The sequence below is a fragment of the Saccopteryx bilineata genome, chromosome 2, assembly GCF_036850765.1.
Source record: "Saccopteryx bilineata isolate mSacBil1 chromosome 2, mSacBil1_pri_phased_curated, whole genome shotgun sequence".
Lineage (NCBI taxonomy): Eukaryota > Metazoa > Chordata > Mammalia > Chiroptera > Emballonuridae > Saccopteryx > Saccopteryx bilineata.
In genome coordinates, this window is record NC_089491.1 from 276,390,300 (window position 1) to 276,409,003 (window position 18,704).

Genomic DNA, 18,704 nt, shown 5'->3' on the forward strand with positions numbered 1-18,704 from the left:
TGGGGAGGCTGCGTGGACTCACACGCTGTCTCCATGTCCTCACACCCCTTCCCTGGGCTCCTGATCTCCATTCGGTCCCTGGCTGCCTCTCCAACCGCCAGGACTCAGGCAGGGCCACCCACAGGCTGGCTGGTCTTTGCACCCCTCAGAGCTGGTGAAGCCCCCAGCACAGAGACAGACCAGATCCAAAGGCTCATTCAGGCTTGGGCATTCAACCCAGGCACGTTGGTGTTGGGGGTTTTAAGAAACCAATTCCTGGCCTGACCTGTGGTGGCGCAGTGGATAAAGTGTCGACCTGGAATGCTGAGGTCCCCGGTTCAAAACCCTGGGCTTGCCTGGTCAAGGCACATATGGGAGTTGATGCTTCCTGCTCCTCCCCCTGTTCTCTCTCTATCTCTCCCTCTCTCTCTCTCTCTCCCCTCTCTCTCTAATAAAAATGAATAAATAAAATAAAAAAAAAAAAGAAACCAATTCCTGGCCCTGGCCGGTTGGCTCAGCAGTAGAGCATCAGCCCAGCATGTGGAAGTCCCAGTTTTGATTCCCAGTCAGGGCACATGGGAGAAGTGCCCATCTGCTTCTCCACCCTTCCCCTTCTCCTTCCTCTCTGTCTCTCTCTTCCCCTCCCACAGCCAAGGCTCCATTGGAGCAAAGTTGGCCCAGGTGCTGAGGATGGCTCCATGGCCTCCACCTCAGGCGCTAGAATGGCTCCAGGTTGCAATGGAGCAACGCCCCAGATGGGCAGAGCATTGCCCCCTGGTGGGCATGCCGGTGAATCCTGGTTGGGTACATGTGGGAGTCTGTCTGTCTGCCTCTCCACTTCTCACTTCAGAAAAATGCAAAAAAAAAAAAAAAGAAATTAATTCCTCAGCAAGTTGTCTGGTTGCCCTGAATGTGACTTCCCAGGTTCGAGTCTCTGGCCTCTCTCCCTCATTATTTCGTGCTGTCTGTGCCAGCAGCAAGGGCTGAGGTGGGCAATGCAGAGGTTGTGCACTGCTCCCTTGTGTCAAGCCCACTCACTGTCAGAGTGTGAGTGGCACGCCCTGGAGTTATGCTGTGCTCAGCCTGTGTGGCCATCATCAACAGATGGCCCACCTCGCTGTTACTCCCGTAATTATTCTATTTACACCTATGCCTTTAAACATATCTGCAAATCTTGCTTTGTCCTGAGGGGTCATCTGTGAAACCCTGGTCGACGAGGTGCTGGCTGTATCTTTTTTCTTGGATGTGTAAAAAGTCTATCAGAAAAAAAAAGAGCAAGAAAAGAAAAGTTTATCCGTGTTCTGTGGCCCCCGTGGGAAGTGGTCTCACAGAGCGGTGGTGGGGAGGCGGGGAATCCCGCAGCAGAGGAACCGCTGAGTTTCTCCTGAGCTCTGAGAGGACCAGCAGAGGCTCTGTTGTCCCCAAATGTCCCCGAAGACCCCATGGCCATTGCAATGCTGGGGTGAAGGCTGAGGTGGCTTCCTCCTCTGTCCCAGCCTCCTGCCTGCCAGTTGCTCCTGGGGAATTAAATTCCTCTTCAGTGGAATCAACAGAGAAATTGGCCTTGATTACAAGTTAAAAAGAGCATTTCCACTGCTGGTGGCTGGGGAGTCAGGGGCAGAGGCTCATAGGCTTTCCAAGAAAACAAGCCTCAAATGGCGGTCGTCCTTTTGTTTCTGCAAAGATCCAATCTATTTTGTTGGATTTTGGCCACAAATCGCATGGTCGCAACATGTGAATGCTGTCTTTGACTTTTTTTTTTTTTAGAGAGGAGTGGGGGAGAGAGAGAGAGAGAGAGAAGGGGGAGGAGCAGGAAGCATCAACTCCCATATGTGCCTTGACCAGGCAAGCCAGGGTTTTGAACCGGCAACCTCAGTGTTTCCAGGTTGACGCTTTATCCACTGCGCCACCACAGGTCAGGCTGTCTTTGACTTTTAATATCTAGCACGTGACTGGGTACACTACAGCTCACCAACGTGCAACAGGTATTTCTCTTGTGGTCTTAAATATATATATATCAGGGTGATCCCTGGTGGATTGAATGCTAAGTTTCCTGCCGAGTCTGTGATCGCTGGTAATGTTCTTTTTTGTTTTGTTTTATTATTATTTTTTTTTATTGCTCTACATTCCAAAATAAACGTGCAATAAACTCAGAAGACAATAGTAACAGAGTCAGCAGCACTGACTTGATCTGCATGAGAAATTTCACCGTGATGATGACACTGACAGGGCTGAGGTTCACCGGCTCTGGACAGACGTCCTTTCCACCTCATGGGGTCCCTCACATCGGGCTGGGCTGTGGCATGTTCACAGCCAAGGGCCCTCCCCTGGGCTTCTGCCTCAAGGAGGACACAGGCCACAGACGCACAGGCACACACTGATACACAGACACAGGCAACACATGTATATATGAGCCACAAACACAGGCACATACAATGCACATGTACATGTGCAGCACACACAGAAACACAGATGTGCATCCCACACACTTAAACACAGACACACCTGCAGCAGATACGCCCAGACACACACACGCGTGGACAATGTACATGCCCGAGTCCATGCAGTTGTGGAGTTTCGTACGAAGGGAAAGTAGAGAAAAATGATCACTGGCATGTGTCTGAGGAAACTCATCTGAAAGCCACTCGCAAAAGGCTGTGCTCTGCAGAGTGCCCTGGGCTGGCAGAAAGGGAAGTCAACTTGGCATCCACGGGGTGGATGGGCGAGGCCTCCTTTGACAGGGGGTCACCCACCACTGAGCCGTGGTGACCACGATTGCCCAGCACCATGCGGGTGGCTTCTCAGAGGATGAGCGTGAAATATCTGAAAGTCTAGGTCCTTGTTTCACCACCATGACTCAGAAGCAGCTATGCCAGTGTGGGCCTTTCTGTGTGGGTGAGTGTGCATGTGTGTGTGCTCATGTGTGTGCACAGGCACGAGCGTGTGCGCACTCACATGCATGTGCTCGTGTGTGCACATGTATGTGCTTTGTGTGCGCGTGTGTATGTGCACGTGTTTGTGTGTGTGCCCGTGTATGTGAGTATGTGTCCCACTGCACACCTGGCTGCCTCTGCTGCTCCCATGTCCCCACCCCACACTGCCCTGCCAGCCCCAGTAGCCCTGTGGGTGGCTCACCTGATGGGCGCGGCCTCGTCACCACGGTCCAGCCAGTCCTGGGGCGGGATGATGTACATGCACCAGAGCCCCCAGTTATAGCCATGGGCCGCGCTGGCGTACTGCTGCACCTCGAATGTGTCAAACTTGATATTGTCGATGGCGGGCAGCACAATGCGCCGACGGTCTTCCCGGATCCGTGTGAGGGCGGGCTCGGCCCTGCAGCAGGAACATGTCTCAGGAAAGGCCCAAGGAGGAAGCCCAGAGCCAGGCGGCCACACAGGGTCTATGACTGATATGGCATCCACCTACTGCTGAGTGCCGGACCCCAGGACCTCCACGCTGGAAGCTGCGGGTTATCAGGCTACAGAACCCCTGCCCACGGTCTCACCCACCTGGAGCCACCCCCAGTAACGGCCAATGGACACTAGGCTATAAAAAGCATTTGGGCCAAATCAGAGACATCTGTGAAGGGCTGTCCTAGCTCAGAGCTCCCGGTCCGTCGGCCGAGTCTCCCTCCTTGAAGCCCATATCTTGCCCCACCCGGTCCCTGCACCTGTGGGATGTACATTCATTCACATCAACTGAGGGCTGATTATGTGCCAGAATTTGCTCTAACAAATTAAAATACACGTGTGAGCCAAAAAAGAAAAAAGAAAAAAAAATCCATGCCTCAGAGAGCTTATGATATATTGGAGGGACAAGAATGGTGGGCAGGTGCCGTGGTGCAGCATACAACCCACATGGCGCGTGTGTGGCAGCCTGACCAGGGCGTGGGGGGTAGACAGTAATGTGTAAGTGACTGATACAACGTAGTAGGAGGTGATAGGAATTGTGAAGGAAGAGAGAGCAAGGTGAGGATGATTTGCACTTTGAAATAAGGTGTCCTGTGGCTTGCAGAGAGAGCGACCAGACGTGCGGTGTGCTGGGGAGCAGGCTCAGTGGCTGGTGTAAAGGTGAAGCGGAGAGGGTCCCTGGGCAGCAGCCCAAGCCACAGGCTCTCTGCGTGGGCGTCCCTGGGAGAAGCTGCGCAGCTTCACCTGGAGGTGACCCTGTGTCTCCCGCAAAGGTGACAGTCTGGCGTTCAGCCACCCTCACGAGCAGTCTGCTAGCCAGCCGGACAGCTGCTGCCGCGACGGGCAGATTCAGGGTTCGGCTCAGGCAGGGGGAGCTTAGTGGGGAGGTGAGATCACCACGTGCGTGGCCTTCCTTTCGATCCTTCTGAGCCTGGTGTTTACCTGCCTTTCAGCTTTGAGAGCAGGATTAATTAATTACTGTTAGCAAAGTGCTCAGAGAGATATAAAGCATCTCTCTGCAAACGCCACACCTGCTAATAAGGCAGGATCTTTGCAGAGGCAATTCTGGGAGGGGCGGGCTGTTTGCCGGTGGGTGACGGGGCTTTCAGTTGTGAGAATTAAAGTCACACTGAGTTTAAAATTGCATTTGGATGACAGACTTGTGGCACGCCCCAATGCCGGCCGAGTGCCTCAGGAAGTTCAACACCTGTCTGAGGGACAGGAAGACACTGAGTACGATCATGCGTGAGTGGCAACCAACACAACAGGATGGAGGGACCTGGTGGGGGGCAGACAGTAATATGAGATTCAGGATAGAAGGGGACGGATGTTGGATGAGAAAGGAGTGTTGGGTCTGGAGGGTGGCAGAGGAAGGAGCAATGGAGGCCAGGAGGGGACTCCACCTCAGTCAGCCACTTGCTGGGGCAGAACCCGCTGCAGAACAGACTCATGGTCCTGGGGGCCCCTGTGTCCCCTTCCTGTCAGTGGGACCTCTAGCCCATCCTATGCCCCTCACCCTGCATCCTGCAGGCTTCCCTGCCCCCCCCCCATTTCTCAGTAGAAGCCCATGTGGCCCCTGCATGGTGGGTGGTGAGAGAATCATGTGCGTCTGATCTACAGTGCCCCATAAATGTAAGAAATGGTTTCCAACTCATGCCCAGAGGCTCAGGCGTCTAGCAACTGATCTGGACCTAATGTCTGCCCAACCACTGTCCAACCTTATACCTGTATGTATTTCCCTGATCTGGCCTCATTTCCTTTGTCACCTACTAGAATTTCTGGCCAATTCTAATTCCTCTGAGGCTCAATCCTCACATGCCTGTGCCCTGAGGTCTGATACCTCACTAATGGTTTCTAGGTTCAAGAAGCTGAAACATGGAGAAGCCATGTGGCTGGACCCAGGTCCCCCTGCCTGGCTCCTGCAAAGACTCCCTAAGGCCAGCCCCCCGTGGCTGCTACACGTCCCCTCCCTGGACCAGGCGCTGGCAGACCCTGCCCAGGCGTTGGCCGCTCAGGTCTGTCCACCTGCAGCCAACCTTACCAGCCGGTGCTGAACTCCACGTGGGCGTCGAAGAAGCCCACAACAGGGGCCGTGGCCACCTTCCAGCCCTGCAGCCGCGCCCGGATCAGGCCCTCGCGCCTGTTGTTTCGGACAATCTTCACCAGGCCTGGGTACCTCTTATTGACGTACTGGTCCAGGTTGAACTTGAGCTCCACTACAGGGCAAGTCACAGAGATACCTCAGCACCCTGACATCCCAGGAGGGGCCCAAGGTCAATGTGGACAGGTCGGGGCGCTGTGTGCCCCGATCCACATCCCAGAAACGCGTGAGGAGACCCACTGTGGCCGGACATGATACAAGGTACCTGGGGAGGCCGCGCAGAGATGGACTCGCCCCCAGGGAGCTGGCATTCCACGGGAGAGACAGAACAAGGGACAAACGAGACCAATGCAGATGTAAGTGTTGCAAAAACAGGAGAAAATGGGATTGAGTGATTCAGTCTTAAAAGGGAATGGTGTCCATGAATGTGGTCCTTTCATGAATAGAATATTATTCGGCCTTAAAAAAAAAAGAAGAAATTCTGACACCGGCTACAGTGTGGGTAGACCTAGAGGTTATCATGCTCAGTGACATAAGCCAGTCAGGAAAGGACAGATACTGTATGATTCCACGTGACATGAGGGACCTTGTATGGTCAGATTCCTAGACAGAGAGTAGATGGTGGGTGTCAGGGGCTAGGGAGGGTGGGGAGTTCGTGTATAACAGGGACGGAGCTTCAGTTTGGGAAGATGGAATGTTCTGGAAAGGGACAGGGGTGATGGCCATTTTGTCTACACCCTGACTTCAGACACTGCCTCTGGAATGCCAGTAAGCTTCCCCCTGTGGGGGCGCCGTGCTGGCCACACTCACCGTTGTCACTGTTGTCGTCCACCAGGATGACCTCCTTCAGGAGCTGGGAGGGCGTGTGGTTGACCACGCTGTGGACAGAGCGCAGGATGACAGAGAGGGCCTCATTGACAAAAATGAAGACCACAGAGATCTGGGGCAGGTGGTCCGAGTAGGTCATCTGTCTGCACCTGCAGGAGGCACAGAGGTGGGGGCAGGGTCAGTGCCGGGACAGGACGGAGAGATGGGAGCCTGGTGCCCCCTGCAGGAGGTCAGCTTGGGTCAGGTCTAAATCCCATTTCCAGAGACAGACAGAGAGAAAGAGTGTCACAAATGGAAAACAACTGAGACATCAACGGTGGACGCCTCAGAACTGGGCACGTCCAGGTTCTGAGCCTGAGTCCACTGTGTCCTTGTTTTGAATGGCGTTCAAGTCCCATTGGGAACACACCAAGCCTTTTTCCTAGTAGTGCCCTCGGAAGGCACAGTGATCACCCCAGGGTCCAGAGGACGGGGCTGGGAAACCCAGCCCAGAGCCCACTCGCTCTGCACTCAGTATAGGCCACCTTCTATACTGGTCCCCACACAGCAGGCATTGTCCCCAAGGTGATAGGCTTCCTGGGACGACAGAAGCCAATACCAAGGAGGCTACTAGAACAGACCAATGTCTGCAATGGAAAGCCTAGGTGTCAGGAAGCAAAAATGCAAATGGCCTCAGCCACAGCTAAGAACAGGGTGAGAGAGAGAGAGGAAGGTCCCCAGCTGAAGCTGGAGCCCCAGCATGACTTTCAAAGGTGGAAACAGTTGTGTGTCACCGTCCCAGTAACAAGGGCCACAGATGCTCAGCCCAGAGACGTCACATGCAGAAAGATGCATTCTGACAAGAAGCTTTCACTCTGGTTTTCTGTTGAGGAAAAAGGTTGCAATGTATGGTTTTCATGGACTTACAACATGTGCAAAACAGGTAGAAAGCCTTGAGGAAAGAAATACCTCCCGGGGAAGAGGCATGGGCGGAGGCCTCACCCCACGCCATCCGTCTTCACGCCTCCTCAGGCAGCGTCTGTCCCCCCAGAATGTGAGCCCCAAGAGCCTGCCCCTCACTGCGGTACCCCAGAACCTAGAGCTATGCCTGCATACAGTAGGGTAACAACATAAAAAAATAATGCAAACAGAGCCAGAGCTGCCACCCCAGAGGAACTGCCCCGCACTGCCCTGCACTCCTTACGCCTCAAACCTTTCCATGTTAAAATAAGACAAATTAACCATGGGGCTGAGTCTGGAGCAACATTGTTTCACAAACAACTGTTTGCAAAGATAACAAGAAAGCAAATAACAAGAAAGCTCCATGAACTACCAGACTGAAAATTGAAAACATTGTTTAGAATCAGTGTCACGATATTGCCTTATCTGCACCAATAGCAATGGCCTCCCTGCATGTCATTGTCCCCTTCCCTTTCTCATAAACACTCATCACCTCTGTCTCCTCGTCGAGACACTATTTGGGCTTCTGCCTGAATCAGTGCTTCCTGATGGGCTGTTCATATTAATTTCAAATAAATGCTTTGTGGCCACTCTCTTGGACCTTCTATTTTTAGGTTAGCAACAATAAACTTTGGTCGAGTAGATGAGTGAACAAGTGAATGAACCCACCCTCAGGAGCCCTGACTGCTGGCACGCTCATGAGCACCTGCCCACCGTGTCCACGTGCACCATCCTCCTCACAGCAGAGACCTCCACATGTTGTCCCCAGTTCGGAGAAGGCTGGTCAAGTCTGGAGGTCATGGGGCTCTCACCCTTCTTCTCTCCCTCCATCACCAGTCAGGAGGCCAGAGGACCTCTTGGGACTCCTTCTTTCTCCCTGTGTCAAGAAGTTACCAACTCCTGGCAGTGCTTTTGTGGAGACCTTCTGTGCATGGGACGCTATTCCAGGGGCTGGAGGCCCATGCTCTACAAGGACCGATGGGGTGTCTCACACACACCTCCATTTGTGAGGGTCACAGAGTTGAAGCAAGCCAGCAAACAATGGGATTTCAGCACATGAGAGGGGCTGTGGTGGAGATAAAACGGTGTGGGGGGGATGCCTTGGCGGTATCTTTAGATGAAGTTATTGGGGAGAAGCCATGAGGAAGCGGCCTGTGAGTTTAGATCTGCATTAGTCTGTCAGCAGGGGGGGGGGCCTGTGGAGGGTTTAACAAAAGCCACAGAGCAGGTGGTGTAAACACCAGATATAAACAGTCAGGCCCTGGCCGGTTGGCTCAGCGGTAGAGCATCGGCCTGGCGTGCGGGGGACCCGGGTTCGATTCCCGGCCAGGGCACATAGGAGAAGCGCCCATTTGCTTCTCCACCCCCCCTCCTTCCTCTCTGTCTCTCTCTTCCCCTCCCGCAGCCAAGGCTCCATTGGAGCAAAGATGGCCCAGGCGCTGGGGATAGCTCCTTGGCCTCTGCCCCAGGCGCTAGAGTGGCTCTGGTCGCGGCAGAGCGACGCCCCGGAGGGGCAGAGCGTCACCCCCTGGTGGGCGTGCCGGGTGGATCCCGGTCGGGCACATGCGGGAGTCTGTCTGACTGTCTCTCCCCATTTCAAGCTTCAGAAAAATACAAAAAAAATTAAAAATAAATAAAAAATAAACAGGATATCCGAGATCCAGGTATGGGCAGGGTTGGTTCCGTCCAAGGCCTCTCTCCTCGGCGTGTAGATGGCCGTCTCCTCCCTGTGTCCTCACATGGTTGTCCCTGTGTGTGTCTGTGTCCAGGTCTCTTCTCAAAAAGACACCACTCATTTGAGATCAGGGACCCTGCTAGTGACTTCACATCTCCTTAAAGGTCCATCTCTAAGGCCGACCAGGCAGTGGCACAGTGAATAGAGCATTGGACTGGGACGCGGAGGACCCAGGTTCGCAACCCCGAGGTCACAGGCTTGAGTGCGGGCTCACCAGCTTGAGTGCAGGGTCGCTGGCTTGAGCCCAAAGATCGCTGGCTTGAAGCCCAAGTTCGCTGGCTTGAGCAAGGGCTCACTCGCTCTGCTAGAGCCCCCCCGCCCCGTTAAGGCACATATGAGAAAGCAATCAATGAACAAGCAATCAACGAACAACTAAGATGCTGCAACAAAAAACTGATGCTTTTCATCTCTCTCCTTTCCTGTCTGTCTGTCCCTATCTGTCCCTCTCTCTGACTCTCTCTGTCAAAAAAAAAAAAAAGGCCCATCTCCAATAAGTCACATCCTGAAGTCCTGGGAATCTGGGAATTAGGGCTCAACATGTGAATTGGGGGGGAGGGGGGAACCAATTCAGCCCAAACAAAAACCTAAAAAATTAAGGAGGGACCAGAGAGGCGAAGTCTAGGGGATGAATAACCTGCAGGTGGGGACGTCCTGGCATGACGGGGATCAGAGGATGCCTGTGACGGGCATGTGGGGTGTGCTGCCTCCTCACCCTGTTCACCGAGGCTTCGCAAATCACACCCACAATAAACATCCACAGCTTACTCATGGTTGTTTGCATTAGAATAGTGTGGTATATAGATGGCTCATTTTGGCTGAGCACAAATTTGCATAAAAATAATCTCTTTTGCTCATAATCTCCTTCTCTGTTTAAAAAAAAATGTGTTAAATATTGAGCAGATAGAAAGGAACATTTATCAAACCCAGGTAAAATTTGATGGTTAGTGAGGCCACAAAAACCAATGCCTTCTCTCCCCCGACCAGTGGTGGGTCTCAACCAGCCTGACATCCCTCGTCCTAGAGGCACTTTCCTCCTCAGGCTTCGGACCCCCATGTCCTCTGAGAAAGGGCACCAGCTCCAGGACACGCGGGCTGGGCCCCTTGAACCACCATCAATCCTCCCCAGCTGGGTCTGGAAGGTCCAGCTCAGAGGCCATGCCTCTGCATCCGGCCCGAATCCCTGACACCAAACATGCTTTCAGGGCACCAGCGGTGATGTATTGTAATTATCTAGGAGCATGGGCACTGGGACGGTGCATTTCCCAAGTCTGGCCGATGCCACCTCTCTGGTGGGCGTGTGGACCCACAGAGCACTGGGCACACTGGGTGCTGCCTGCAGGTGCTGGGTCAGCGCACGCGCATCAGGCCCTGGCTGGAGATGGCCGCGCTCCGTGCTGCAGGGGCTGAGAGGATTGCAGACCCGCAGAGCAGAGGCAGCAGTCACAAGGCCCCGAAGCCACTTCTGAGTTCTCATGTGGAGTGTGTGGCAGTCACAGTCCGCTGGCCACACAAGAAACAGGACCAGGGCAGTGACACCAATGAAAATTTATGGGGAGGCCCTTTGTGCCGCCGCAGACATAAGCACAGAACAAGAGGGATGCGGAGCCAACATCCCTCCCAGGGGAGCAGTGAGTTTCACCTCGTGAACGGGACACACATCCATCTCCTGACGAGGACATGGATCTAGGACGTAGCACAGCCAGGAAACTACGTCATCGAGGCCATGACCAATTTTTCTGGGAATAGCGGGGGGGGGGGGGGGGGTTTCTCAGAACGCAGCACCCGGATGGTTCTGCCTCTGATGTCTTCGAGGATGCCTTCCTGGTGGTGGCATCTGCCTGCTGTGTGACACAGTCCCGCCCTCCCAGGGACACTGATGAGAGAGGGAAGGGGAGGGGGAGCCACACTGAAGCCCGGCCCTCATGCTGGCTGGGGCGGCTGCAGGGCCCAAGGCAGGATCCTAGTGGGCTCAGAGGCATGACGGCCTCCATAGAAACTGTCTTCCTGAGACTGAGTCTGTCCTCTCTGTGGCCCTGTGGCAGGATAAGCCACCACAGCCATTCCAGAAGAGAGAGCCGGTGGGAGGCTGCTGGCCTCGGTGACCACCCTCAGGGGACCACGTTCTCCTGAGGCCCCTGCCCTCCCCACATACCTCCTTCCCAGGCACCAGCAGATGGCTCAGGGGCTGGTGAGAAGGAGGGGTGCCCCCTGTGATGACAGGCTTCCTGTACAGGGTGTGGCTCTGCCGTAGCCCCCTCCTGAGGAGGGAAAAAGCAGGTGCCCCTCCTGCAGAACAAGCCACATGACAGGGCTCGCTCCCATGATGACTCCGAGTTTTCCCTGCTCATCAGCTCGGACGCCCGCCTCAGCTCTCAGGCCCCGCGCTCAGGGGAGACGCAGAGCAGGCCCCTCGCCAGCAGCCACAGGACAGGGCACGTGGTGACCGTACCGTCTCCAAGTCCTCACGCTCACCGTCCACTCGGTCTGCACTCATGAGAGCTGGCACCCAAGCTGTTCGCAGCTCAGATCATTCACACGCCCGAAGGCCGTGAACCCTGAGAGCGGGACCGCAGGGCACAGTCTCGGAACGGGCGGCTCACTTTTACGATTCCCTTTAATTTAGATTGGCCAGTTTTTCTTTCATGATCCCCTGGGCTGGGTTCCATAATCAAGATCTATGTCATGTGCTTTGTGGCATAATTAAAGCTGCTGCTTAATTAGAAAGCTGTCGACCTCCAGAGAGAGGGGATCAATGCCCAGCTAATGGGAGAACGTAGTGAGCACTGAGAACAAACAGACTTCAGGGAGGAGACACACGCACAGACACATGGGCACGTGTGTACACATGTGTGAGCATACAGACACACGTGCATACACACAAGCAGGCATCTGCATACACATGCACAAACATGCAAGACACAGGGACACACATGTATGCATGTGTGAGGGCGCATGTGTGTGTGTGTTGGGGAGATCTGTGCATGTCACTGGTATCCAAGCCTTCCTGTTTCTTTTTTGGACAGACATGGGATATGAACAAACACAAACACACACAACCCACACCCTCTAATCAGGGCAGCAGAGAGTGGTCCCGCTCCATGACAGAGCTCTTCTGTAAACCAGGTTTCTGTCAATTGAGGTGCACTGCACATCTCAGCTCGGCCCGAGGTCTCCCTGGTGTCTTCCGTAATGTAAGAAGGAAGCTGGGGTTGATCATGTCTGTCAGTTTTTATTTTGGGAGACGAAGGCTCCTTAAAAGGGGGAGTTGCAGGCCCTGGCCGGTTAGCTCAGCGGTAGAGCATCGGCCTGGCGTGCAGAAGTCCCGGGTTCGATTCCTGGCCAGGGCACACAGGAGAAACGCCCATCTGCTTCTCCACCCCTCCCCCTCTCCTTTCTCTCTGTCTCTCTCTTCTCCTCCCCAGTGAGGCTCCATTGGAGCAAAGATGGCCCGGGCGCTGGGGATGGCTCCTTGGCCTCTGCCCCAGGCGCTAGAGTGGCTCTGGTCGCGACAGAGCGACGCCCCGGAGGGGCAGAGCGTCGCCCCCTGGTGGGCGTGCTGGGTGGATCCCGGTCGGGTGCATGCGGGAGTCTGTCTGACTGCCTCCCCGTTTCCAGCTTCAGAAAAATTAAAAAATAAATAAATAAAATAAATAAAAGGGGGAATTGCCTGCAACATGTGGGAAGTAGGGGGAGACAGGAGTTCCTGCCGCCTGAGCAAACCACAGGCCCAGCCAGACGCCAGGAGGAAGATGCCCTTAAGGGCGCGAGGGTATGCAGTAACACGCCAGACGGGCCGGGTGGAGCCCTCTCAGCTTTTAGAAGCAGAAAACCAATCCAAATTTGCTTAAGAAAAAAATCAGCTTGACCAGGCGGTGGCACATTGGATAGAGTGTTGACCTGGGACACTGAGAACCCAGGTTCGAAACCCCAAGGTCACCAGCTTGAGTATGGGATCATAGACATAACTCCAAGGTCTCTGGCTTGAGCCCAAGGTCACTGGCTTGAGCAAGGGGTTACTGGCTCATCTGGAGCCCCCCAGTCAAGGCACATTTGAAGAAGCAATCAATGAACAACTAAGGTGCTGCAACTATGAGTTGATGTTTCTCATCTCTCTCCCTTCCTGTCTGTCTGTCCTTGTCTGTTCCTCTCCCTCTCTCAAAAAGAAAAAATTTCAATATGCATGCATGTGTGTATATGACTACTTACTGCTGAGCCTAAGGATTCGTTTTTTTTATGTATTTGTAATTTATGGCAACCAGCTTCAGGAACAGCTGGATCCAGGTGCTCATCCTATGGCCCTGGTACCAGATTTCTCTCCACCTTCCAAGTTTGCATGCCCTGCACTGGATTTTTTCTTGGATTTCACGGGTGAGCCCATCGCTGTGGCTGGTGGACCACATGCTCTGATTGGCTCAGCCTAGGGTCATGCCATTAGACCTGCAGCCATGGGCTGGGGAGGTAAGTTAGGGGAAGTTTTCATAGCTTCACTCACCCCACCGAGGTGCTCACCACCAGCACTCAGCGCCCATCACCCACCCAGCAGCGACCTTGATCACATGGCTGCCCAGCCCTGAACGTCTGCCTGTTGAAGCCAGGAAGGTGCTGCTAAAAAGCACCTTCCCATCAGGGTCCCTGCAGATGAGCCACAGGAAGCTGCCCAGCCCAGAAGCCAAGCTCAGCAGCACCTCATTAAAGTAATGGCATCCACTTAACGATTTGCCCAAGTCTTCTCTTTGTTAAGGAACCCCTTAACAAAGGGTTCAAACAGGACACAGTGATTGGGGACCAGGAATCCATCCCTAGCAACCACAAGACAAGGAATCCATCCATCCCTAGCAACCACTTTCTGTCTCTCCAAATCCTATGGCTCCAGGGTGGCTGGGGCAGGGGCTTAGCAGCCCCAAATGCCTTAGACACAACAATGTTCCTTTTAAACGGTCTCCACCCACCACTGCTGAACCTGGACCAAAAACAAGTGCGCCAAGCTGCCTGGCACAGCCTGGTGCTTCAAGCTCATGTTGCTTGTGACACTTGTGTTCATGGCGGCACCTTGCATATCAGCAATGGTGCGGCCCAGTTTCTTAGACCTGCAAACGTCTGTGTCTAAAGGGACCCTGAGGCCTGTCCTGTAGTCCCCTGCCCCCCACCAAGAGTGCAGGAACCAGGGAGGGAGATCCTGATCTGTGAGGGCCACCCCTCTGTGTGGCCATCTGCATCGAGAGCCCACAGGGACAGGAAAAGGGTGGCTTGTCTCTGTGGGAAGGTCACTACTCACTTTTTGGGCCTGTAGTCGGGGATGGTCCTGTCCAGGGAGATGCGGTCACTGAGCTGTGCATTGTAGCCATACTCCTCGTAATTGCTGGCCGCCTCCTGGCTGTCGTCCTGCAGGGTGGCCGCCACACCACCCTGGCCCAAGCCCCCCGGGCCCTCCACAAGACCCATGGGCTTGGCAAGGCCTAGGTAGGGGGGGAAGCAGAAAAAAGAGGGTCAGGCAGGTCCCGGGACATCTGGTCCTTCCTGCTCAGCCCAGCTCCTCTCTCTCAGGCACAGATGCAGTGAATACCTCACACATGTAACAGGGTTCCAGTCATGGATAAGATGGGAAAGGCCAAACCATGGAGACAGTAGAAAGACCCAAGGTTGCTGGGGGGGGTGGGGGGAGCACAGGGGAGATTTTTTTTTTTTTTTTTTAGTATTTTTCTGAAGTGAGAAGCAGGGAAGCAGAGAGACTTCCGCATGCACCTGACCGGGATCCACCCAGCATGCCCACCAGGGGGCAATGTTCTGCCCATCTGGGGCATTGCTCCATTGCAAATGAAGCCATCCTCAGCGCCCGGGCCAACTTTGCTCCAATGGAGCCTTGGCTGTGGGAGGGGAACAGAGAAATAAAGAGAAAGGAGAGGGGGAAGGATGGAGAAACAGATGGGTGCCTCTCCTGTGTGCCCTGGCCAGGAATCAAACCCAGGACTTCCAGAGGCTGGTCCGACACTCTACCACTGAGCCAACTGGCCAGGGCCTACCATGAAACTATAGCTGTGGACACCTGTCATTACACATTTGTCCAAACCCACAGAAGGTACCACACAAAGTGAGTGAACCTGATGTCTGTGGACTGTAAACTTAGGGTGATGATGGGGGGCTACATGGACCCCCTCTGCACTCTCCACATAATTGCTCTGCAAACCTAACACTGCTCCAAAGAGTCAAGTCTATGAATTTTTAAACATACAAAGTAAATATAAATTAACATTAAAAGTGCAAAGCAGGCTGACCAGGTAGTGGCGCAGTGGATAGAGCGTTGAACTGGGATGCGGAAGATCCAGGTTTGAGACCCCGAGGTCGCCAGCTTGAGCACAGGCTCATCTGGTTTGAGCAAAAACTCACCAGCTTGAGCCCAAGGTCACTGACTTGAGCAGGGGTTCACTCAGTCCACTGTAGCCCCTGGTCAAGGCACATATGAGAAAGCAATCAATGAACAACTAAGGAGCCGCAATGAAAATTTGATGCTTCTCATCTTTCTCCCTTCTTGTCTGTTTTTTTCTCTGACTCTCTCTGTATCTGTCACACACACACAAAGAAAGTGCAAAGCAGGCGACCCCATGTTCTCACCCCTGACAGCACCAGTCTTTACCACCTGAACTCCCTGACCCTCCGCACATGGAGACCTTTCGGGGCAGAAATGAGGGAATGGTTGGTGTCTGCAACAGGCTGGGTGGGTCTAGGAAGCGTCCTGTTGACCAAGACACCTCCATCCTGGGTGGCTTCGTCTACAAAGCCCAACAACAGACAAAGCTAACCTGGGACTCAAATGGCAGCGGGAAACCTCAGATTTCCATGTGACCAGGTGAGTGTGCATTCGGCACCTGAGAAGGCCTGCCAGGGATGTTCTGGAATGTTCCATGTGGTCACTTGTACCAGGAGAGGAGCAGGGCTCAGTGACATTATTCCCAGAAGGACCCAGAGCAGAGAGGTGCCTGCCTGGCAAGGGTACCCACACACTCTCTGGGATGGAGGACTCTGGACACCTTGGCTTTGGGGTGGGGCCCGGGAAGCAGTGTTTCAGCACAGGAAATGGTGAAGAAAGTCTGATCTCTGAGCTGCATCGCAGAGAGAGAGGTCCCCATCCTACCTCAGGCTCAGGAATTACAAACTGGAAATGTCTAACATCAATGTCACATACCACCACCACGGGGGACAGTTCTTCTCCTTAGGTTTGTTAATGAGGGTACCATGTCACTATCCTGCAGGCACCTGGTCAGCGGCCAAACCCAACGACAGCCAACCCTGCAAGAGGGCCAGTGGACTGTGCCTCCTGTCACCCCTAGCTCCCTTCCTCATTTCTCTGCCTAAGTCTCTCCCCTCCTGTCCCCCACACTCCTAACCACACCCGGGCCAGCACCTCCAATCCCATTGATTTTTGCTCAAATAAACTCTTAAAATCGTTCCTATGCCTCAGTTTATCTTATAACAGCCCCAGCCAAGGTCAGGGAGGGCAGCCAACTCCGTCCCCACACGCCTGTGGGCTCCTCCTCTCACCAGGCCTCAGGAACCTCCATGTCTTCCGGAATATTCCATTTTAAATGAGCAAAGGTAGCGTGGGTGTGTTGGGGGGGGACTGAAGGATACACATGGGTGTGACATTGAACATTTATGTGACACGCAAATCACTTCCCCTTCTTATTTTAACGTTGCAAAGAAATGCATGATCACGCTGTTTGTAACGTACACACTGCACGTGCAGCTTCCCCTCTGAAGAGTCTGTTGGCTCCACCCTGGGGACAGGACATCTCCGCTCCGGGGGGCCAGGCCTCTGGGACAGTTCTGTCCCCTGGCTACCCAGGGTGAGCCCTGCCTCACCTTGAAAACAACCAGAAATACGCACACACCGTAAACATTCCCCATGCTCCCTTGCTGTGCAAGCTCCCCTCTCCAGAGGATGTTTTCTTTTTTTTTTCCTTTTTTCTGGATTTAGTCCCTTCTGTTTTGTCCACACACATTCGCACAGTCATTTTATGGGTCTGGAATTGCCTCGTCAGCAGCGACATTTCCCTGGGCTGCTCCCCGTGACAGAGGAGGGTCCGTCTGTCTCACCGCTGCCTCCACTCCTGCCTTCCACCCTTTCCCCCATCTTCTCTTGGCTCTGTTATTATTTTTAGTTGTTCTGATGGTTTCCTCTGTGGCCTGAAAAGGCTCGCTAGCGGCTCTATTTATGGAAATATCGACTTTAGCCACTGTCAACTGATCCCCTTCCAGGTGAGAGGAGGAATTAGCACGCTCCCCGGAGTTACTGCTCAATGTTCCTATGTATTTTTTCCAGTTTTATATATATATACATACACACACACACATGTCCATGAACAAGCGCAGAGGTCTGCTGGGTGGTGCCAAGTGAACATCACTGCATTGGGCACTTAAAAGTCTGTGAAGAGGACAAACCTCATAAGAAGTGTTCTTGCCTGACCAGGAGGTGGCACAGTGAATAGGGCGTTGGACTAGGATGCGGAGGACCCAGGTTCGAAACCCCGAAGTCGCTGGCTTGAGTGTGGGCTATCCAGCTTGAGCATGGGATCATAGACATGACCTCATAGTTACTGGCTTGAGCCCAAGGTCACTGGCTTGAGCAAGGGGTAACTCACTCTGCTGTAGCCTCCCTGATCAAGGCACATATGAGAAAGCAATCAGGCCCTGGCCGGTTGGCTCAGTGGTAGAGCGTCGGCCTGGCGTGCAGAAGTCCCGGGTTCGATTCCCGGCCAGGGCACACAGGAGAGGCGCCCATCTGCTTCTCCACCCCTCCCCCTCTCCTTCCTCTCTGTCTCTCTCTTCCCCTCCCGCAGCCAAGGCTCCATTGGAGCAAAGTTGGCCCGGGCACTGGGGATGGCTCTATGGCCTCTGCCTCAGGTGCTAGAATGGCTCTGGTTGCAACAGAGCAACACCTCAGATGGGCAGAGCATCGCCCTCTGGTGGGCATGCCGGGTGGATCCCGGTCGGGTGCATGCGGGAATCTGTCTGACTGCCTCCCTGTTTTTAACTTCAGAAAAATACAAAAATCGGCCCTGGCCAGTTGGCTCAGTGGTAGAGTGTCGCCTGGCATGCAGAAGTCCCGGGTTCGATTCCCGGCCAGGGCACACAGGAGAGGCACCCATCTGCTTCTCCACCCCTCCCCCTCTCCTTCCTCTCTGTCTCTCTCTTCCCCTCCTGCAGCCGAGGCTCCATTGGAGCAAAAGATGGCCTGGGCGCTGGGGATGGCTCCTTGGCCTCTGCCTCAGGCGCTAGAATGGCTCTGGTCGTGACAGAGCAATGCCCTGGATGGGCAGAGCATCGCCCCCTGGTGGGCATGCCGGGTGGATCCCGGTCGGGCGCATGCGGGAGTCTGTCTGACTGCCTCCCCGTTTCCAGCTTCAGAAAAATACAAAAAAAAAAAAAGAAAGAAAAATAAAAATACAAAAATAAATAAATAAATAAAAGAAAGCAATCAATGAACAACTAAGGTGCTGCAATGAAGAATTGATGCTTCTCATCTCTCTCTCTTCCTATCTGTCTGTCCCTATCTGTCCCTCTCTCTGATTCTCTCTGTCTCTGTTAAAAAAAGAAAGTGTTCTTACCACAACAAAACAATATAATAAAAATATAAAATGTTGAATTGCAAAAACAAAAAAAAGGGCGGGGGGGGAAGACAGTTGCATGGTGCCCTCGGTGTCTCCCACGTGGCAAA

General features: G+C 53.8%; 1 protein-coding gene across 1 annotated transcript in view; it reads right to left on the bottom strand.

Annotated features, from left to right (window-relative positions):
* GALNT9 (polypeptide N-acetylgalactosaminyltransferase 9) overlaps window positions 1-18,704 on the bottom strand; it is a 48,617-nt gene that overhangs the window by 13,265 nt on the left and 16,648 nt on the right. The window contains exons 2-5 of the mRNA XM_066255075.1: window positions 14,268-14,448; window positions 6,301-6,467; window positions 5,431-5,605; window positions 3,115-3,312 (exon numbers count right to left, since the gene is read on the bottom strand). Coding sequence (XP_066111172.1) covers window positions 3,115-3,312; window positions 5,431-5,605; window positions 6,301-6,467; window positions 14,268-14,448 — 721 coding nt within the window. The remainder of the gene's footprint in view (window positions 1-3,114; window positions 3,313-5,430; window positions 5,606-6,300; window positions 6,468-14,267; window positions 14,449-18,704) is intronic.